The sequence below is a fragment of the Alternaria arbusti genome, assembly GCF_024043155.1.
Source record: "Alternaria arbusti strain BMP 1465 chromosome Unknown scaffold_14, whole genome shotgun sequence".
In the NCBI taxonomy this organism is placed as follows: Eukaryota; Fungi; Ascomycota; class Dothideomycetes; order Pleosporales; family Pleosporaceae; genus Alternaria; species Alternaria arbusti.
This window is the reverse complement of record NW_026249954.1, coordinates 747,873-763,295: the sequence shown is the minus strand read 5'-3', so window position 1 is coordinate 763,295 and position 15,423 is coordinate 747,873. Positions and strand designations below refer to the sequence as shown.

The following is a 15,423-nucleotide window of genomic DNA, read 5'->3' as shown; positions in this document are numbered from 1 at the left end:
GGTGGCTCCAGATGTCGGCAGAAGGCTGTGGGGCCACGTGGTTAGCGTTTTGGCTCGAGCGTCCGCGCGCTCCCCAGGACTGTCCACATGGTCGCACCCGAATGCTCAACCACGCTCGAGAGATCTTGTGCCCTAGGTGCTGCTTGGCTTCCTCGTTCCCATCATGGCCCCGACATGCTGCGCGCGCACCTGGCGACAAGTCGCAGCCACCCTTCCCCCGAGAGATTGTTGGGAAGATAAACCGGAGGACAAAGTGGAAGTGGTGGAGAATTGCCAGCGATGCCAGCACTGATGAAGAGTCATCTGCTTCTGAAGAAGAGTCATCTGCTTCTGACGATGCATCCGAAGCTAAATCCGACGAGGGATCGCAGAAAACGAACGATCCAAGAGCAGTGTCATTGTGGCGCATGTTGGCGAACGACGCTCCTGTTAGGATCCTGGCCGGAAAAGCGATTGACAAGCTCCCTTCGAAGAGAGAACTCGACGCATTCGGTAATCATGGAACGCTGATCCCACAGTTTCAATGGGCGGACAGGTCACTGGGTTACGATCATTTCTTACCTATGTTTGACCCTAAACGTGCTTCTGTGATACCAAGCGAACTCAGGGATTCTCCTTCGAAGCTTATGGACACGCCAAGAACGGCTCTACGCCGTCAGCGAGAATACGATATCCAAGGGAAACATCTCATTCGAGAGCTGTTCAAGAGCCATATGCAACGGTCAATACACAGGGATGAGTTTATCATCGCTTAGAGTGACATCAACTGACAGTTGCATTCTAGTTGAGAAAGAGGCATTGCACATGGGCGACCTGGAGCCCGGTGGCCTCGGCCGGTATATGGAGCACAAGTCCATGGTAACGGCCATGGACAAGTTTGTCATGAGCGACATCAACACAGGCCCGTTCGAGCTCTGCAAGTTCATGCACATGGCACCTATCATCCAAAGTGAACGTCGGATCGTTGACGAGGCTTCCAGGCTTACGCCGCCATCGCCTTGTTCTACCAGACGGAAGAGTTTCTTGCTTCCGAGCACGGCCTACCATTCTGGTCTTCCCTGCTGTTTGACCAAGAAGAAAGAGCTAAGCGAACCCCTGATCGAAGAAGCCATGTCAGCAACCCATATATGCCAGCAGAGTTGTGGAAAGATCGAGACGAGCTCCTGAGACGCAATCAGCGAAGCAAGCTTGATCCTGTCTACGATATTTACCCGATAGAATGGCGTAAAAGGATACGTACCGTGGTTATCTCCTTGTACAAAGCCGGCATCATACAAAGTGCTTACACACCCCAAATTAAAGGTGTTGCAACTGCCGCCGCCGAACCCAACCGCGCGCTGGATTTCTACCTTGATTTCCGAGCCCAATCCAGACCTAAATTCAAGGCCGTCTTGGCGGATCCTACACCCTTGAATCGCGACTACATAGTCAAGGCGGCAAACAAGTTCGCGGCTCAGCATGGCTCTGCCATGTTTTCGGCGCTGCGAATGTGGTCTGCTCCGCACTTTTACCCCATGGAAGCTAGTGGAAATGAGACATTCGCAGACGATAGCGGCAGGTACTGGGATTGGAGATACATGCCCAAGGACTCGTCACTCAGTGAGTGGAACACGCACAAGATCGTGAGCGATATAATGGACAAATACAGACCGATATGGAGCGACCAGGTGAGAGTTGCCAGGGATCTGATCCTGGTCATTGGCAAGGACGCAGACGAGTGTCGGAGGCTCAGTGAAGGGGTGACGTGGGCTACGCAGACGCGCAAGATGTATGAGATGGACTTTTGGCGAAGCTTTGTAAACGTAGACGCCGGCTTCCTGGAAAGGTTGCATCCTGTATGGCTTTCGTAGCAAGGCGAGCAGACAGCAATGGCAGCTCCTGACAGTTCCTGATGCACTATCCCACGTCGGCGTCTGTACGACGTCCTGTCGGTCAGCAGGGTGGCTTGGCACATGCCGGAGCGGATGTACATGTACGTGTGTTGTGCATGGGAGAGCCCCCACGGAGCCCTGCCTGAAAGGGCAAGGCGTGTGTGGGAAGCTGGGCGGGTCGAAAGCGTGCGAGGGCGGCACCCTGAGCGCTGCCCCTCATGACCGGCGGCGGAGGCAGAGATTTGCAAGCACCATCTGGACGCCGCCCGAGCACGCGATCAAGCTTTGCGACGCTGGGCGCCGGCCAACCGCCCGTCAGCCCCCGAATGCGGCGCTCCCGACACCAGGTACGCGACGACTGACCTCTCCGCCCTCAACCAGCACGCGAAGGCGACCGACGCCAGCCCGGCACATGCCCAACGCGGAACTGCAGTCGATGCTTCTCACCGCCGACGCGGGCCTGGCCGAGGTCCCCGGCTGCACCAGAGAGCAATTGGACGCCCTGGCCCGCAGCGTCGAGCTGAGGAGGCAGCAGCTCGAGGCCGACATCCGGGACTACATCGCGGCCAAGCAGGCCGAGCTGCGCAGACATGGCCACGAGGTAGGCGTCCCGGCCCCTTCTCTGCGTGCCGTGAGAGACTGATTTGGGCCTAGCTTGCAGACCGGTACCGCGACATGGCAGGCGACCAGCAGCCTGCGCCTGCAGTGCCAGAGCAGAGCTGCCCAGGGCCTGCCCCGGGCCCTGCTGCACCGCTCGACCCGGCGCCCGACGACAGGATGCGGCTCAAGAAGCACACGCGCGTGCACAAGCGGGAGCGCGAGCTCTATGGACTCGTCACGCCCGTCTTCCTTCCCTTGCTCGATGCGCGCGACAGCTCGCCCGAAAAGAAGAAGACGCCAGCCGCAGGACATGCTGAGCACGCCCGAGACGACCCGAAGCCTACGAGCGACGCCCGAGACACCGCGGCCATGGCGCTGCGAGAGCCAGCCCAGCTGAAGCTGCCAGCCAAGAAGTCTGCGCTGCGGCACAAGGACACGCCTCGATCGCGCCGGAAGAGAGTCAGTCTGGTCATCCATGGCCAGACCGTCCTTCCCGCAGACACCGTCGCCGAACCACCTCTGGCTTCGCCCAGCAGCGTCGCAACATCGGCTTCCACCTCGACCGCTTCGCTCGACGACATGATAGATCCGCGACTCACCACCCCGGACCCGCCAGTCCATGTCCAACGCCGTGACGCCGTGCACCACAGCCTACCTCTCCCCATGACCAACGCCATCAACTCGGCTTCAAAGCTCCTCTCCGAAGCCCCGACACCCATATCCGTCGCCGCCGCCCACATCCCCCCAGTTGCCTCCCCACGGTCCCCCAGCATACCTTTGGGCCCTACACAGACCGCGACACCCACATTCCTCGACCCTTCGCCCGCTCCACACCAACACACCACGCAAACGATCCCGGACACCGCAGGCCCAGACCCCATCTACTCGACCGCACCAGCTACGAGTGCTGAACTCGAAATTGACGACCTCGCAGATGACGACACGAATTTCGATACTTACGTCGGCGGCTTACACGGGAGTGGTGTTGACGATGTGGATCAAGCGGGCAGTTACGGATATCCGAGTAGTCTGGGAGCCAGCTACATGGAGAGCTATATGCAGAACCGACCATTGAGCGTGAGGATGCAGGCTGCGAACAAGGCGGGCTTGGCTGACGAGGAGAAGAGGAAGCTGCTCGAGCAAAGAGACGACAACGAGGCCGAGGCTGAAGCTGAAGAAGAAGAAGATCACAGCAACAGCACGAGTGCGGGGCACAAGGCTGTTGACGCAACCGAGGACAATTTCATGGGAGACATGGACGACTTCTGAGATTGGATGCCACATCCTTGTATATACGCGCGACCTTTCGATCCTTACGCAATCTTGTTTGTTAGACACTAGGCATTTCATGTACACGACAATATCTACGGACCCTTTATACAGCGCTGTTTGGTTTACTCTGGCTCCAAGAGATACTCACACTTTAGTCCCGCTGGCTAACCTGCTGAACTCGATTTACGACTCTATCGAGCAGGCTGACCATCTCATCGCTCACGAATCTGGGGTCGTCTTGTTGGATAAAGTGGCCACAGCGGACAGCTGTGATGGGACCTATGGCTTTGCCTTCGTCCGTGATGCGACAGAGACCTTCGTTGTAGCGACGCCAAGCGGGGTTGGCATAAGTCATGGTCAGAATCTTGGGTGTCTGCATTGTACCCTCGTCTATTTGCCGGGTTAGTCTCTGTAGTCCAAGCGTCGACTTGGAAAGAGACAGGTACGTACACGACTGCTCGGCAAAAGTTTCCCAGTCATGACCTACGACTGTGAGGTACGGGCCTCTGCCCAAGTAGCCCTCGAGTTTTGGTGCATCTGCGTAGGGTAATAGTTGTGGCAGATTACGTCTGGATAACCCCTCTTGACTAGGAACGTCGGGATGGAACATTCTTCTATACTTTTCTCTGGTAGCTCGTACTTCGTCTTGTGTGACACCTTCGGGTAGTGTGTGCGAGTTGAAGTCTGGTGCATCGGGGTCCGGCCACAGGTCTTGGTAGTCCGAGTTGGCCATGATGCTGTCCAGGAACAACAGACCAGATACGGTTCCTGGATAGCATTGCGCAAAGAGTCTTGCAAGTGCGCAGCCGATGCTGTTGCATACAAAGATGAGACAGGGGTAGTGCGTAGGTTTGTTGACGTCAAGGTGTTCCCTCCAGATTTGTAGGGTAAATTGCTTCAGTGCTTTGACTGCAGATATCGCGTCGTGTCCGTGGGACGGGGGTGGTTGCTGGTCGTCGGGATCAGGATCTGAATCTCCTTGACCATATCTATCGTAGCTCAACAGAGCAGGATACGGTAGACGCCCCACTATTCTCTTTTCCAGAAAGCTGCGCATGGCAGGATCCCATGAGCTTCTTGGCATCATGAGCCCGTTGAGGAAAACGATGAGCGTTTGCGAGAAAGGGTTCGGATGGCCGCCGTGAGGTTTGGATGCAGGGTAGTACGTGTAGTGCAAACGTGCACCGGGCTTATTGTCCAGTGCCAGTGAGGAAACCTCGGCATCCGGAAATGGTGGAAGGTCATCTTCGGATGAGTTCATGCTACCGGGGAATGGAATCGCGTAGCTGCGATTGTTCATGGAGTCGTGTTCCCGAGCTGTGTTGATGGGGTCTGCTTGTGCCGAATTGGTACCTGGTGAATTAGCCTGGTCCATGGTAGCAGGCTTTTCCCTTGTTGCCGGCCCTCCTCTTTCTTTCCTGGTCAAGCCTGAGTACTTGAGTTGCGGAGAGATGTACGGGAATGCATCCATGGCCTGGCGCAGTGGGGGCCCAGCGATTACCAGCCATGCAAATTGAGAAGGGGCGATGTGCAACTGAAGCGGAAGACGCCGGAATGGGGTCTATCGGGCAGACAGAGACGGCTGCAAGATTCAGGAACGAGTAGGCAGCTGTTGTGTTCACGGAGGCTAATTCGAGAGTGCATTCAGCAACACATTACCCCTCTTCGCGTCCAAGGCGGGAGAGAAGAGCAGGATCTAGGTCTCGATCGGAACCAGGGCCTATGCTGCCAATGAGCTCTCACGTGTAGGCGTGTTCCATGTCGCCAAGGGTAGCGATGTTCAAAAGGGTTACGAGGTCGACCAAAGTGGTGCGCGCGCGGTATCGGTCGAGACGATGATGTCGCGAGATGGCGCGAGATGGCGCGGGTCACGGGCACCCGCTCATGGCAGCCGAGCGCGAAGGCGGGTGGCTTGGAGATTCTGGCAGACTAAGAAACAAAGCGTGAAACCAGAAGCGAGCGCTGCAGGAGAAGGAACCTTGGAAAACACACGGCGCTGCAATGGGTGGGGGCGACGTATGCAGCCAGGAACCGGCGGCTATGACGTGGGCGGGTTCCCTTTCACCGTAGCCGCGTGCCGCGTCGCTGCATGTGCGCTGGCTGCGTCCCCTTGATATGAGCAACATCTCACCCACGCCGTTCCTGCCAGCCGCTTCCCATCGCCCAGTCTTACGCCCTCCACTCCGACGCATCCCGCTTTGGCTCGTCTCTTCACCACCCGACGCTGCCCACGAGCCCGCAGTGTGCAGTAGGTTGGTTTGCTGCCCCCAGAAGGCGCAGAAGTCGACTAACCGCCTTGGAGAGTTGATGCACCCTGACCATGTGAGAGATGGACTATACGAAGTGCATGCACGACATAGACTGACTCGGTATCTTCACCTTTGCAGGCCATACGCCGACGCTCACACCCAGACCGTCTGGGCTGGCCTTTGCAGGATGCATGTCCGCCCTGACATCCTCTTCACGGCACCCGACACTACCACTCCGCCCGCCGAGATGGTAACGGACAAGTTGCAGGGCCTCGACAACATGGTGACCGGCGCCCAGCTGGGCACCCTCGACTCCAATGGCGCCTCGTTGCAGAGCCTGCTCCAGAGGCGACACAGACGGCCGGGCATGCCCACACGCATCTCTCTGCCCCCGGCTGATGTCGACGACCAAGTCCTCCCCTCTCCGCCTCCGACCCACGCTCTCCTCTCCCCGTTGCCCGAAGCCAACAAGCGCTTTGCCGGCCACACTCCGCTGATTCCACGCGCCCTTTCGCCAGTGCAAGACGAGCAGCCCGCTGTGCAAGAGCCGCCTGCCCAGGAAGAGCAAGCGGGCACACCGCCAGAAGACCAGCCCTTGATAGGCCCACTGATGCTGCCTACCAATCCCGTCGATGGTGCAAGCGACCACATAGCACTCGAAGTGCTGGACGATGTACTCGAACAGGTTGCCAAGGACCAGGACAGGTTCAGCAAACTCAAGGGTGCCCCCGACCCTGCAGCTCCCCCCGCACCCGCCGAGAACGCCCAAGAGGACTTGCCATTGAGTCACAAGGCATCGGTCGCATCGCGCAATCCGTGCGCCACCAAACTTGTCGACGGCGTCAGGCTCAAAAGCCCCCCTTTGAACTTTGGAGCGCCCATTGGTCAAGTATAGTCTGCTTCCCAGTCGTAATCGCGAACCGTCTCGTCATCTCGCCAGAACAGCACGGCTCAGACCCTGGGAGACCTGCCCCCAGAATTTGCGTTTTCCTAGTGCATTTGCATGGCGTTTGACAGGGGATTGGATCGGAGCATGGGTGGCGTTTGGGTAAACGGAACACATCACAGCACTTGGGAGCGATACCCAGTGACATATACTTATATAAGGCACCAAGATATTCATCGCAGGCTATAGACTACCAGCCCAGCATCAAGAATAGAGGAACAGCTCCACAGTTTCTCTGGATAGCTAATCCTTTCCATGCTTGTCCTTATCACCCAAAACTCCTCTCGCCATCTCTAACTGCTCATCTGTTTGCACGACTAATGTCTTGTACTTTGCATCGCGAACACTGATATCTGTAACCACATGCTCGACCTGCTCCGCATTCTTCTCCTCATCGAGAGCGAAACCTAGGCACCTGACTCCATTCACTACGGCCTGCCTCAACTTCCCTCCCTTCTCACCAATACCCCCGGCAAAGACAAGCGCATCAACCTCACCATCCAATTTGGCAAAGTACGGTGCGACATAATTCAAAATGCGATCAACAAAGATGTCAAACGCAAGCTTGTCCTCTTTTCTCTCTGAAGAACTAATCTTCCCGAAATCCGTAGTACCAGTCAAACTCTTCCATCCGCTCTTTTTGTTCAGAATCTCTTCGGCTTGCGTAATGTGCAGTTTTTCGCTCGAACTGTGCGACGGTTTGCCAGCGCTATGCGTGTAGTGGAACATGAGAGAAGGGTCGATGGAGCCCGAGCGCGTAGCACCTGGTAAGCCAGCGAGGGGCGTCAGACCCATTGTCGTGTCGAGCGACTTTCCACCTTTGATGCAGCATGCCGAAGCGCCGGATCCGAGATGCAGGGCGATGATGTTGGTTTGTTCGAGCGGCTTGCTCAAGTGTGTTGCTACCGCCTTCGCGATGAAGGAGTAGCTTATGCCATGAAACCCGTACTTGCGCAGCTTGTTCTTGTGGGCAACGGTTTGGTCGATTGGGTAGGTGCATATGTAGTCTGGGAGCGTATTGTGGAAGGATGAGTCAAAGTAGGCAATGTTTTTCGCGTGAGGGAGGATGTCTGCCACGGCTCGGACGATGGTGAGAGCGGGTGCATTATGGAGAGGTGCTAGATCCGAGAGTTGTTCAATGTGGTGGTATGTTTCTTTGTCAATGACCTGGCTTCTGGGGTAGTCTCCGCCATGCACTACGCGATGGCATGTGAAATGTATGTCTTCTTTTCGGTTGAGCTCGGGAAGACCTTGGTCTTTCGTCAGGTGGTCCAGTATGTAGCGGAATCCGTCTTCTTGTGAAGTGACGTGCTCCAGTTCTTGACCATTAATCTTCTCATCTCCGCGCTCGTACTTTAGCTTTGAAGGCGGCGCGGTAAGTCCTTCGACGGTAGCTTCAGCGAGTTGTTTCGGTACCGAGGAGCCATCTTCTGGAGTCTTGTAGACGGATATCTTGACGCTAGAGGATCCTGCGTTGATCGAGAGGATAATCTCAGGCATTGTTGTGGTTGTGGATCGTGCAGATAATGGTCTCCAATATGGCAATGGTATTGTTGCTCTGACAATGCTAAAAGCGATCAGGAAGTTCGGTATTCTACCAGAGCTCGAGCGCAGCAGCTAGGTAGTTCCAATGTGGAGTAACAATGACGTCGTTGGCAAAAAGGAAAAGGACAGTCGAAGTAACAGCTTTCTTGAGCAAACCAGCAATCAGACACACTTTGGAGCACCTAAGGCATTACGCTATATACATGTATATCAAAACTCGATGTCGCGATTTGAATGACTTGGTGGAGCGTGATGTGGCTGAGGAGGCGATGCTAGCAGCGACAGCCCCGCCATTGCCTCTCGCGCGACCAGCCCTCGGCCAGCTACACCGCCGCCTACACGCGCACCACACACCTTGCACCATGCAGTCGCTGCCAGACGCGCGATCGCAAAGCTTCGAGGAGCTCTATGGGCCCCCCGAGAACTTCCTGGAGATCGAGGTAGGCTTGCCAGAAGCTGCGATGCCCCGATGCTGTCCCGCCGCCCTGCTCACAATTGTCGCGTGCACAGGTCCGAAACCCCATGACACACGGTGAGTAGACGGCACATGTCGAGCGCGCGAGCGGGGGCTGATGCGCTGCCTAGGTGTCGGCCGTGGCATGTACACGACGTACGAAATCGTTATGCGCACCAACATCCCCGCCTTCAAGCTCAAGTCGTCGACGGTACGCCGTCGCTACAGCGAGTTTGAGGCTTTCCGCGACATCCTCGAGCGCGAGTCGGCGCGCGTTACAATACCACCGCTGCCGGGCAAGGTGCTCACCAACCGCTTCTCGGACGATGTCATTGAGCACCGACGCGAAGGGCTCCAGCGCTTCCTCCAGATTGTCGTGGGCCATCCGTTGCTGCAGACGGGCAGCAAGGTGCTGGCTGCCTTTGTGCAGGGTCAGTAGCCATCCAGCGCTGCGACGGCAGTGACGACGACGACGACGACTAACATGCAGCAGATCCCAACTGGGACAGACACGCGTGGTAGACACGCCTGACCCGACTACTGCAGAGGGCGGCTACCAACACTTGATATCAGATTGCCGCATTTCCTGCGGTACGGAGCAACGGGCGTTCTTGTTGGGCTTTCACGTGGGGCTTTGTGTACCTTGTCACGAGTAGCAGCAGCGAGCCAATGTCTACAGTTCCATCATCATCCCATGCAATCCACGCAAACGTCCATGGCTGGGGACGAGCGCCGGCTACAGCGATTGCTATCAACTTGACATCAGCGGCGACCCTCCTCCGCGCAGCGCTAGCGATGCAACGAGCAAGGCGCGGGGGTTAGTAACAAGCAAAAGTTTTTGGCAGCCGAACCGTCTTAACCCTGCATGTTCCCGACCTCGTGGCTCCGTGCATCTTCTACCCATCTTTCTAGACTTCATCCTATCGCAGACAGTACTTGTAGTCATGGGCATCCCGTCACAACCAGCGTCCAACGCCATCATCTACCTTACCCTGGGCGCTTTCCTGTAAGCTAACACCAGCGACTCCGCGGGCGATCAGTGGGAACGAGGGCACTAACTGTGTGGGAATAGAGTGCTAGGATGTTACGTCGCATGGCGATTGCGACACCAGTCCAAGACCGAATGGCTGTCTAGTAACCGCACACAAAAGGGTTAGAAAACCGTCGCATCGCACGCTTGCAGCCAGACTTTGGCGTTCCTGCCCTACAAACAAGAGCAACTGGCTGACTTTGCGGCCTAGGAGTCCCGCTCGCTTTCAACTTCATCGCTAGTGGTGAGTGCATTCGTGCACCCAGCGTGCTTCTTGCCACGTGAACAAGCAGCGGCAGTATCGGCTTTTCCATCGTTGCCACGACGTCCAGCATTCGACGTTGATGGCGAGATGCTTCAATTCAAAGCAATTCGCGTCTCCATGCTTGGCCAAAGCTGGATTAAAATCCTCTAGGTTCGTATTGAGATCTCTCACAGGAGCCACTTCCCCTTGCTACTGCAGCCTTGTAGAACTCGTTGCAGTTCCCCATCGCATGTGGGTACATGGGAGGTGGTCTTTTGTGCGGCTACACTGCGGGCGCCGAACCAGAGCTGGGCTCGAAACACGCCTGGCCGTCTGTCTTGTGCGTAGTTTTGAGCCTGGTGAAGGGGAAGCTGAGAAGTACCGTAAGAACTCGATCAAGATAATACTTGCGTGAGGAACGTGCTGCCGCTACTTTCCCCCTTTGCACCCCCCTCCCAATTCTCACTCGTGCAAACGGCTGACCTAGGTTTCTTCTTTAATCACAGCTCTCGGATCCGGTATCTTGTTCACGTACCCTCAGATCGCTACCATTGCTGGTGTACAGGGTCTCTTGGTTTACGCGCTATCATCGTCCCTGCCCTTGTTGGTCTTTGGCGCGTTGGGTCCCATCATTAGACGGAAGTGTCCTGAAGGCTTCGTGCTGACGGAATGGACAAGGCAGCGCTACGGAGCTATCGGAGGACTCTTTCTGAGCGTCTGCACGCTCATCACTATGTTTTTGTACATGGTCGCTGAGCTCTCGGCCTTGCAGCAAATCGTCACTCTACTCACGGGCCTGAACGGTCTTCCGGTTGTCATTGTGGAGTGCGCTGTTACTACCATCTACACCTGTAAGATTTGTTGCAACACTAACTACGAGCATCAACTAAAACTTTACTTCAGCACTCGGGGGCTTCAAAGTCTCTTTCGTAACCGACAACATCCAGGGCGTTATGGTCATCGGCCTTATCATCATGGGCGTCATTGCTGTCGGCGTAGAAACAGACATCGACCGCTCCCTCATCGACCAATCCCGATACCTCGAATCCAGCCTCCTAGGCTGGCAACTTATCTACATCCTCCCTGTCGCCATTTTGTCAAACGACTTCTTCCTCTCAGGCTTCTGGATGCGTACTTTCGCCGCTCGCACGGACAGGGATCTCTGGATTGGTGTCTCACTCGCCAGTATGGGCGTACTGATTATCCTCACTCTGCTAGGTGTGGGAGGAATGCTTGCAGCATGGTCTGGTGCGTATACCATTGGCGACGAAGAAAACGGCTCTTTGGCCTTCTTCTTGTTGCTAGAACGGCTGCCTGCGTGGGTTGTCGGTGTTGTTCTCGTCATGACCATCTCGCTTTCCACTGCTGCATTTGACTCTTTCCAATCGGCCATGATCAGCACGGGAAGCAACGATTTCTTCCGCAACAAACTCAACATCTGGATCATCCGCGCGTGCGTTGTGGCGCTCATATTCCCTGTTGTCGTCGTGGCTCTGCGCAGCCCCGATATCCTGCAAATTTTCCTAATCAGTGATCTTGTCAGTGCAGCGGTTGTACCTTGCCTCGTCATCGGGCTGAGCGACAAGTTTTACTTCTACCGGGGTTTCGACTTTGTTATTGGAGGCCTTGGGGGTATCTTCACCATCTTCTTGTTTGGGCTTGTCTACTACAATGGCGATGTCACTCTAGCCGGGAACTTGCTGTTGTTGGAAGGTGGATTGTACGCAAATGACTGGAGCGCTTTCGGTGAGTGCAAGCTATTCCGGCGCCCATGACGATTGCTAACAACGACGAGGTGCTTTCGTAGCAGCGCCTTTCGGAGGTCTTCTTTGGGCTTTTGCTGCTTGCGCTCTCCGCATCGGGTTCCTCTGGATCAAGGCCAAGTTTCAGGGTCGTCGCTTCGACGCGTTTGACCGACCTCTTCCACGAAACATCGATAGACCTGGTGCTTTCGACGAGCACGATGGTGAGGCTGTGATTGAGCATAGCAGCATCGAGAATGGCAGCAACGGGAAGTTCTTTTAAGACCGTGCAGATGTGGAGGGTAAAAGTGAGTAAGGGAGTGCATGTGCGAAGTCAGGATGACCAAACAGATGTAAATAATCGGTTTTTGCATTCTTGACATGTACCATACATAAGAGGGAATGAAAGAGGCAGCAAAGGGTGTTGGTCGAACCACGGAGAAGTTGGACATTCGAGCTCGTGGTAACAAGTACGGGGAAAGATTATGATCAAGTACGCAGTGGTGTATTTTAGGAATCTATACGGATGAGTCGGATCGTATTTTACTCTCACATGTAGTGGAGAATGCCTGTAAATACAGCGTGCTTGCTACATACAAAAAGAAATGATGGCAGATATCTGTAACTGAGATGGAGGAGCTAAGACGCAGCTTCCAGAAGAGACACGGGTGGCGTCGCGTGGAGCTGAGGTGGGGGCGGGGCAGCTTGGCAGGGTCCATGACGGAGCTTCGCGCTGTTGGAAATATCTGACGTTCCAGGCACCAGACGTCTAGAAGAAACGTTTGTTACCACCCACCTGCACTTTGCACACTCTACCGAATCTTCCCAACAGGCGTTTCCTCCACACCACCATCATGCAGATGCCAGACATGCCCGTCAACGTCCCAATCGACGACCCCAACGCCGACACGGAATGGTGAGTCAAACCACCATCAGGTGATGGCGAAAGACACAGTACTGAAACTAGCGCGTTAGGAACGATATTCTCAGGAAACATGGCGTCATCCCCGAGAAGCCGCCATCGCCGACACCCATGATTCAGGAGGCGCTTGAGCAGGCCCGCGAACTCGCACACGAAAACCGTTTAGAGGGCAAAGACATGGACGAGCTGGCCGAGCTAGAGGATGAAGAAGACGACGACTTTCTCGACTCGTACCGCCAAAAGCGCATGGCCGAGCTTGCATCGATAAATACCGCCTCGGTGTACAACCAAGTCTATCATATCCAGAAACCCGACTACTCTTCCGACGTTACCGAAGAGAGCAAAAAGGCATATGTGCTGGTCTTGTTGACGAGTTCGACGGGCACAAACACCGAGTCAAGAGTCATGATTGAGCATTGGAGGGAGTTGGCAAAGAGATTTGGCGATGTCAAGTTTTGCCAGATGAGGGCGGATCTTTGCATCGAGGGGTACCCGGATAAGAACACGCCGACGGTGCTGATCTACAAGGACGGGGATATCAAGAGGCAGATTGTTACGCTGATGCAATTGAAGGGACCGAGGACAAGTGTACAGGGTGGGTCGCGTCCCTCAACTCCTGACGGCAGCCCTGCATTACGGTGTGCTAACTTGCTACGACAGATCTGGAAAGGCTTCTCGTTGATGTTGGCGCCGTCAAACTAGGAGACTCGCGCCTCCAGAAGAAGAGAGACGACGAGGACGCCAACCCTAGCAGGATAAGACAAGGCAACACCGCAGGAGACGATGACGATAGCGACTGGGACTGAAGGCGTACTGATAGGGTAATGTGACGGCTTATTGCCTGGTAGGGTTGTTGACGTCCACGACGTCGACCTCAAAGCTGTCTCCCGGAGACTTGCTCTGTACGCGCCGTATGAGGAACGTCTGGCATTGAGACATATGTTGGCTTTCCAGGCAGTAGTTGACGATGGCGGATGCTCGCTTCGCATGGACGTATCAGATACTGTGGCGCCTCGATCGGTGTTGAGTAGATACATTCTGGTCGTGGACTGACCCCTTACTGGTAGACTTGTTCTACGCTGCTGGTTTGAGGTACGAGCGTTGAAGATGGGGAGTCATGTTCTCCGGACACGGGAGTGTTGGTGGTGAACAAGTCAAGATGAAGAAATTTGGATTTCTGAGAGTCGACTTGCTACGTGGCAGGCTGTGGCATGGGCAAACAAGCACATGGCGTAATAAAATTCTCGCCTTATCTAAAAAAGAAAAGTGTTCTCTCATCGCCATCTGTCCAACACTGGAGCGCCCGTCTTGTGGGAAAGCTCGTGCAGCCACCGGACGCCGAGCGCCCAAGGCCCAAAACGCAAAGTCAGCGCTCAGCGCAAAAGAATAGTAAAAGACGCAAGGAGTATGGAGGCAGCAATCATATGAGCTCATCGCCGCCGCAACGGCGCGACTCGTCGACTGCTCGCCAGATGGTGCTCTCTTCAAAGACGGGGCCGTGGCCGTCACACTTGGCGGAGCCTTTCAGGCGCTCGCACACGTCGGCCACGTCAACCAGACCCTGCTTGACGAGCGGATGTTGCTGGATGAGGTCCCAGGCCTGGGCAGCGGGGACCTCTTTCGCCCCGGGGCGGGTGCGTGGATACTCCTTCGCGGCCGTGTTCACGACGGTGGCGTTGGTCAGGGACTCGACACGGTAGCCTGTGGCTGTTTCTTCGTCGTCGTCGCCGTCGTGGCCATGGTCGTGGACGGGCAGATAGGCGCCCGGCGAGGGGTACGTGGCGGAGAGGGGGCGCGAGGCCGAGGGGGAGCGTCGGGTGGTGGCGCGTAGGATGTCGTTTTCGGTGCGGGCGCGGTCGAGGGCGGCCTTGAGGCGGTCGTTGTCGGACTGCAGCGAGTGGGTGCTGGACTCGAGGGCCGAGAGCTTCGTCTCGAGCTCCTTGACGTGGCGCTCCTTGCGCTCGCGGAAGGCGCGCTGGCTGGAGAGGCATGAGCACGGGGGCGCTGGATGGGGGACGGGGGCGGGACACGTACGCTGCCCTGTTCTGTGCCTTGCGCCTGCTCTGCGCCGGCGTCAGGCTGTCCTTCTCCTCGCTGCTGCTGCGCGCCTGCTGTGGCTGGCCGTCGTCGAGGTCCGCGCCGAGCCCCGAGTCTACGCTGCCGACGGCCATGGGCGTATACACTCCGTCGTCTGTCGCGCCAAAGTACGCGTGGGCCATGGCTGCTCGATGTTGCTGCGTGCAGCGTCTGCTAAGTACTGCCTCGACGCACCGACGGGCCAGCCGCCTGCAATCTCACACACGCAGCCCCTCGGCACTGTCAGCACCAGCCTCCGTCGCTCGCCGCAGCACCCATCGTCCTCGACGCCTTCACCTCCGACAGCAGCCCGTACGCCCGCGTTTACACGTCGGGATTGGGCGCCGCCAAGGCTTTCCGAGCTGCCGGGGGGTCACGCCAAGCCAGCGAGAATTTGCATCTAATCTTATCAATCAGCTGTCCCGAGCCGCACTAGGCTCCATCCAGCACCGAGAAGCTGTCCGTTTGCTTG

The 15,423-nt window shown here is 56.3% G+C and overlaps 9 protein-coding genes across 9 annotated transcripts; 6 read left to right on the top strand and 3 right to left on the bottom strand.

Moving 5' to 3' along the window:
- Positions 1 to 804: 804 nt before the first annotated feature.
- On the top strand, positions 805 to 1,850 carry J4E86_008820 (uncharacterized protein; the record flags this gene model as incomplete). The annotated part of the gene is made up of 2 exons (XM_051449329.1): positions 805 to 949; positions 973 to 1,850. The coding sequence occupies 2 exons, from the start codon at positions 805 to 807 to the stop codon at positions 1,848 to 1,850; spliced, it is 1,023 nt and encodes a 340-aa protein (XP_051299748.1).
- Positions 1,851 to 2,283: 433 nt separating this feature from the next.
- On the top strand, positions 2,284 to 3,740 carry J4E86_008819 (uncharacterized protein; the record flags this gene model as incomplete). Its single annotated transcript, XM_051449328.1, has 2 exons — positions 2,284 to 2,472; positions 2,526 to 3,740. 2 exons carry the CDS (start codon positions 2,284 to 2,286, stop codon positions 3,738 to 3,740), a joined length of 1,404 nt encoding a protein of 467 aa, XP_051299747.1.
- A 154-nt stretch (positions 3,741 to 3,894) lies between these two features.
- J4E86_008818 (uncharacterized protein) lies at positions 3,895 to 5,118 on the bottom strand (the record flags this gene model as incomplete). Its single annotated transcript, XM_051449327.1, has 2 exons — positions 3,895 to 4,133; positions 4,194 to 5,118. 2 exons carry the CDS (start codon positions 5,116 to 5,118, stop codon positions 3,895 to 3,897), a joined length of 1,164 nt encoding a protein of 387 aa, XP_051299746.1.
- Positions 5,119 to 6,239: 1,121 nt separating this feature from the next.
- Positions 6,240 to 6,887, top strand: J4E86_008817 (uncharacterized protein; the record flags this gene model as incomplete). The annotated part of the gene is made up of 1 exon (XM_051449326.1): positions 6,240 to 6,887. The coding sequence occupies one exon, from the start codon at positions 6,240 to 6,242 to the stop codon at positions 6,885 to 6,887; it is 648 nt and encodes a 215-aa protein (XP_051299745.1).
- Positions 6,888 to 7,181: 294 nt separating this feature from the next.
- On the bottom strand, positions 7,182 to 8,438 carry J4E86_008816 (uncharacterized protein; the record flags this gene model as incomplete). Its single annotated transcript, XM_051449325.1, has 1 exon — positions 7,182 to 8,438. One exon carries the CDS (start codon positions 8,436 to 8,438, stop codon positions 7,182 to 7,184), a length of 1,257 nt encoding a protein of 418 aa, XP_051299744.1.
- Positions 8,439 to 8,845: 407 nt separating this feature from the next.
- On the top strand, positions 8,846 to 9,459 carry SNX3 (Sorting nexin-3; the record flags this gene model as incomplete). The annotated part of the gene is made up of 4 exons (XM_051449324.1): positions 8,846 to 8,923; positions 8,994 to 9,015; positions 9,069 to 9,368; positions 9,431 to 9,459. 4 exons carry the CDS (start codon positions 8,846 to 8,848, stop codon positions 9,457 to 9,459), a joined length of 429 nt encoding a protein of 142 aa, XP_051299743.1.
- A 1,485-nt stretch (positions 9,460 to 10,944) lies between these two features.
- Positions 10,945 to 12,236, top strand: J4E86_008814 (uncharacterized protein; the record flags this gene model as incomplete). The annotated part of the gene is made up of 3 exons (XM_051449323.1): positions 10,945 to 11,062; positions 11,115 to 11,957; positions 12,007 to 12,236. The coding sequence occupies 3 exons, from the start codon at positions 10,945 to 10,947 to the stop codon at positions 12,234 to 12,236; spliced, it is 1,191 nt and encodes a 396-aa protein (XP_051299742.1).
- Positions 12,237 to 12,807: 571 nt separating this feature from the next.
- J4E86_008813 (uncharacterized protein) lies at positions 12,808 to 13,681 on the top strand (the record flags this gene model as incomplete). The annotated part of the gene is made up of 3 exons (XM_051449322.1): positions 12,808 to 12,869; positions 12,929 to 13,470; positions 13,536 to 13,681. The coding sequence occupies 3 exons, from the start codon at positions 12,808 to 12,810 to the stop codon at positions 13,679 to 13,681; spliced, it is 750 nt and encodes a 249-aa protein (XP_051299741.1).
- A 614-nt stretch (positions 13,682 to 14,295) lies between these two features.
- J4E86_008812 (uncharacterized protein) lies at positions 14,296 to 15,094 on the bottom strand (the record flags this gene model as incomplete). The annotated part of the gene is made up of 2 exons (XM_051449321.1): positions 14,296 to 14,854; positions 14,910 to 15,094. The coding sequence occupies 2 exons, from the start codon at positions 15,092 to 15,094 to the stop codon at positions 14,296 to 14,298; spliced, it is 744 nt and encodes a 247-aa protein (XP_051299740.1).
- Positions 15,095 to 15,423: the final 329 nt, after the last annotated feature.